The 4,105-nt window shown below is 53.4% G+C and overlaps 1 protein-coding gene across 1 annotated transcript; it reads left to right on the forward strand.

Annotated features, from left to right (window-relative positions):
* Window positions 1-423: 423 nt before the first annotated feature.
* LOC142365500 (adenosine 5'-monophosphoramidase HINT2-like) lies at window positions 424-3,562 on the forward strand (the record flags this gene model as incomplete). The annotated part of the gene is made up of 3 exons (XM_075446322.1): window positions 424-813; window positions 2,318-2,422; window positions 3,223-3,562. Coding segments are annotated over 3 exons (660 nt in total), but the record flags the coding sequence as incomplete, so codon positions are not given.
* Between the last annotated feature and the right edge of the window lie 543 nt (window positions 3,563-4,105).

The raw sequence follows: 4,105 nt of genomic DNA on the forward strand, positions 1-4,105 counted from the left end.
AGCAATCGAATTGCTCGCTCTCCCCGGGGGTGCAGGGCACCACAGACCACCCTCGGGCAGCTTTGGGGGCTCTGCCTATTTTTCTAAAAGCCTCCTACCCAGCTTAGCGCAAGTCCTATCTTGATCTGCCCTCCAGCCCTCAAGCCACCAGTGCTGAACACGCGCTTTGTATTTTATTTTCTCCCGGGAGGCGTGCAGCTTAGAAACGGCTGCAATTGAAGTGGGGCTTTCAGGGAACAATTTAGAGCACCTTCTGTTGGCTCTGCGAAATGTTCTGAAAAGTTAAGGCCTGCCCTGCCCTGGCAAAAGCAGTCATGTGACTGGAGGGAGCAGCGCCAAAAAGCCACAAGCACGTTTGGGGTGGACTTGCTGCGGTAATAAATAACAGTAAGTAGTACTTCTAGCTACACCAGCCTCTTGTGAGACCTCGTTGCCCGCGCACAGGGTCGCAGCACTACACGGCGCAGATCCCTCCGCGGACTCGGCCAACGTCTTCTCCCTCCGCCCCCGGGTCGGATCCCTCCGCGCCCCGAGAGCACGCAAACTCCCCGAGCCCCGGCAAGCACCAGGTCGACGAGGGCGGCCCCGCTAGGGGGGCGGGGACAAGCGAAAACGACAGACGAGACAGCCAATCGAGACGCGGGATCGGCCGGCGGCGATCTGGAGGCCCAATGGGCGCCGCGGAGGGCCTGGCCGAGTGGAGGAAGCGCGGGGGCGACAAGGGGCGTTGTCGTGGCTGACGAGATTATTGGGGCGCCGCCACTGTCTTCGGGAAGGCGCTTCTCCGCCAACGTCATCTGCGAGGACGAGGAGGTAGCCGCGGCTTTGCTCTGTGCGCTGTCCCCCTTCCCTTCCCTTCCCTTCCCCCCCCGTCCCCCGCGCTCGCAGGCACCCTGAGCCGAGGGCCTGTTGCGCGGTGCCCGGGAGCGCGGCAGGGTGGGTGGAGGGACGGGGGACGGGCGGGGCCTCTCTGGGTTGTGGCGCTCTCTACTGCACCATCCCTAAAACATCGCGCTTCTTCGGTGCCCCCCCCGGCTGCCGCGGCGCGTACTGGGTTGCTGGTGCTGTCCGGCTCGCCTCGGTTCCCAGCCCCACCGTGGCGCGTGCGCGCGTGCGCAGAGGAGGGCCTCTGACGGTAACGCTCTTGGTGGCAGCCGCAGACGTTTGCCGCGTGATATCCCTTTGGCACTGCAAGTCGTGCAAAGTTTGCTGCCGAGGGATGGGAGCGGTCCTGCCTCGTGTAGGATGATAGTCTTGAAACCGTAGATTAAGCACACGCAGTCAGTGTCCTCGGGGATTCGGCTGGGGGGGTGGGGTGGAGATGTGGGGGGGGGTGTGTAAACAGTGGACGTCCGCGTAGCGACCTTAAGGAATTAGTTCTGCATAGGAGAAATGCAGGTCCTGATGTGCCTCGTAATAGCGTTATAGGGATTTCACAGCTCTGCTGTGCAAGGCTTTGGTTCTGAAGCCCCGAACTGGATTATTAAAGCAAAGAATTACAGCTTTTCTTATTTTTCGTAAATAAAAAAACCCAAAAAACCAAATAAAACAAATCTAGAAACCAGTCATTCTGTAGGCTGCAAAAGCTTCCCAGATCTCGTTGCTGTGGTGAGGTGGGGCCATGATAACAGCATGCTTGCAAGTTTCACGGATGCTGGTGCACCACGATGTGCTAGGAACTCGAGTGAGCTGCTCGGACTGTGTGGGAGGAAAAAAGCAGCCCTTACCTACACGATGGTAACTTTAAGTTAGTATCCCATATCATTTTGTTATTAAACTGCTGACGGTTAACTGTTAGGGATGTCTTCTGCTCTTGAAGGTAGGGTTTATGTGCAATGTAGAAGACAGACTGGTACGCTGCACTTGCAGGCTTCCTGTGATTATGCTTTTGCTCAATACTGGAGCTCCCTGTAGCATGGAAAACAAATGGCCGCTGATCTTCCACTTTGCCAAATCCTTTGCTGATTAAGCCCTTTGTCTCCTGCCTCTGCGTGGACCACATCGAATGGAAAAAGTGCTTAGGAAATGGTGAACCCAAATCAAAACATACTGGAGGTCGCTAATGTGAAGTCCTGGCCCGTCTCCTTGCCCCCATCATCTTGCATGCTGAATCCTGCTTCTGGAGGGGGCTCTGTAAATACGTTGCATTTTGTGTATAGAAAGTATTGATATCACGTAAGAAAAGTCAACGTTTCGGCTTGCGTTTGGGGTATCCGGTAACCTGCTTCTGCACGAGTTCAGTGGGGCATATTGATTTGCTTAAGCTGTTGCCTTTCTCTGAAGCCAATTACGTTTTAACTGTTTGCTCTTCCTCCAGTGCCTTGTGTTCTGCGATCTTTCACCCCAAGCTCCGATGCTTTTCCTAGACATGCCTAAGGAGCCAATTATCAGGTTATCTGAAGCAGAAGGTTCTGGTGAATCTGTAAGTACTGGGGAAGCTTTCTGTATGCTAAACTGTACCTGTAATTAGTTCCTAATTTACTAGACTCTTTCCCTCTTGATAGGGCGCGGTAGGCTATTTTGGGTTTTCTGGCGCTGTAACCTTTTTGCCTCTAGCTTGTAACGGAATTGAGCTTTTTGACTAAAAGTAGGGATATAAAGCAATGCTCATCCCTGGGTACGTACTTCTGGTGCAAAATGCGGTGTCGCTTTGGAGCGCAGTCTGATGCCTGTTGTCATGGGTGAGAGTGAGAGGAGTGGTACTTCTTCTAATAGGGCGAAGAGGGCTTGGGGTTTTTGGCAGGTCGGGGTGAGGAAGGGCAAAGCCCGTTGAGAGGTGCTGGATGCTTCGCTTTGAGCTATAAAAGTCAAGTTCAAGGACTTTGTGAACCCACGCAAAAGGCAGCCTGAAGTTTATTTTCCACCAGAACTGCTTGTGTTGCCCGAAGATACAATAGGGGCTTTAACCCGGAGACGAGCTTAGCTTCTGTGGGTGTTTTGTAGTCCGTTACTGTGTAGCTTGACAGAAATTGCACGTCTCTTCCCCCCCACCACCCCCCCACCGCCTAGTGTGCATAATCGGTCTCTGTAGCTTTGCTTGGAAAATGTCGGTTGCAGGCGGACAGACGGTAGTTTGAAGCGCAGTGGTTGAATTGCTAGGAATTGGCTAACTGGTTTCTCTGGGTGGTTCTCTGCTCTCCTTCCTTCCCTTCCTGCCCTCTCCCCTCTTTGTGTGTGGCTTTTTATTTTATTTGTTTACGGTTTTGTACTTCCTTTCTCCAGCTTCTTGGGCATTTAATGTCCGCTGGGAAGAAGCGTGCTGCTCACCTGGGCCTGACCGATGGATTCCGGATGGTTGTGGATGAAGGGCCCGAGGGTGGGCAGCCTGTCTGTCACGTACATCTACATATTCTGGGTGGCCGTCAGTTGGGCTGGCCGCCTGGCTAAGATTTTTGCACCGCAAGAGTTGCCGCACGCGTACGAATCGCCACTGAATGGATTTCGTCTGTTGCCCGTCAGTCTAGCCACTGTCGATGTCTCATTTTTTGTGACGTGTGTCTGTGGAAGGTAACAAAGGCTTTGAGCAGCAGTTGCACAATAAAGATTTAGCATGGGGATATCATCTCTGTCTTGAGCGTCTTACTGAGGGAAATAGTTCTGCAAGTTAAAATGGTGTCTCTGTGGAGCGTAAGTGGTTTTGGGTGGTTCTGGCACAGTGCAGTGTGTTGGAGAAGCATCCAACTCCTGTTGGAGCACTTTATCCCTTTTCTGGTGAGGAGGGATATGGTAGGGGAAAACACTCGGTCTGAATGGCAGCTGTGGGGCTTCCCATAGCACAGTGGAATCTCTTTTGTCGGTTTGGGTCAGCTGTCCCAGCTCTGTCCCCTCCCAACCTCTTGCCCACCCCCAGCTTTCTGGAGTTTGGGGGTGGTTGGAGAGAGAGCCTCCATGCTGTGGGAGCACTGCTCAGCAGTAGTCAAAACAGTGGTGTGTTACAACTGCAAAGCATAGCACTGTGAGGGCTGCTATGGGGAAAGTCGCCTCCATCCCAGCCAGGGCCAAACTACAACTACATCGCGGGGAGACAGCAACCTTCATCTTTCTTTAATGGCTTTTAAAAAAGGGAGATGGGCACATGAAAGCAGGGCGATCCTTCGTTGCCCTT

The sequence above is a fragment of the Opisthocomus hoazin genome, chromosome W (assembly GCF_030867145.1).
Source record: "Opisthocomus hoazin isolate bOpiHoa1 chromosome W, bOpiHoa1.hap1, whole genome shotgun sequence".
Taxonomy (NCBI): domain Eukaryota; kingdom Metazoa; phylum Chordata; class Aves; order Opisthocomiformes; family Opisthocomidae; genus Opisthocomus; species Opisthocomus hoazin.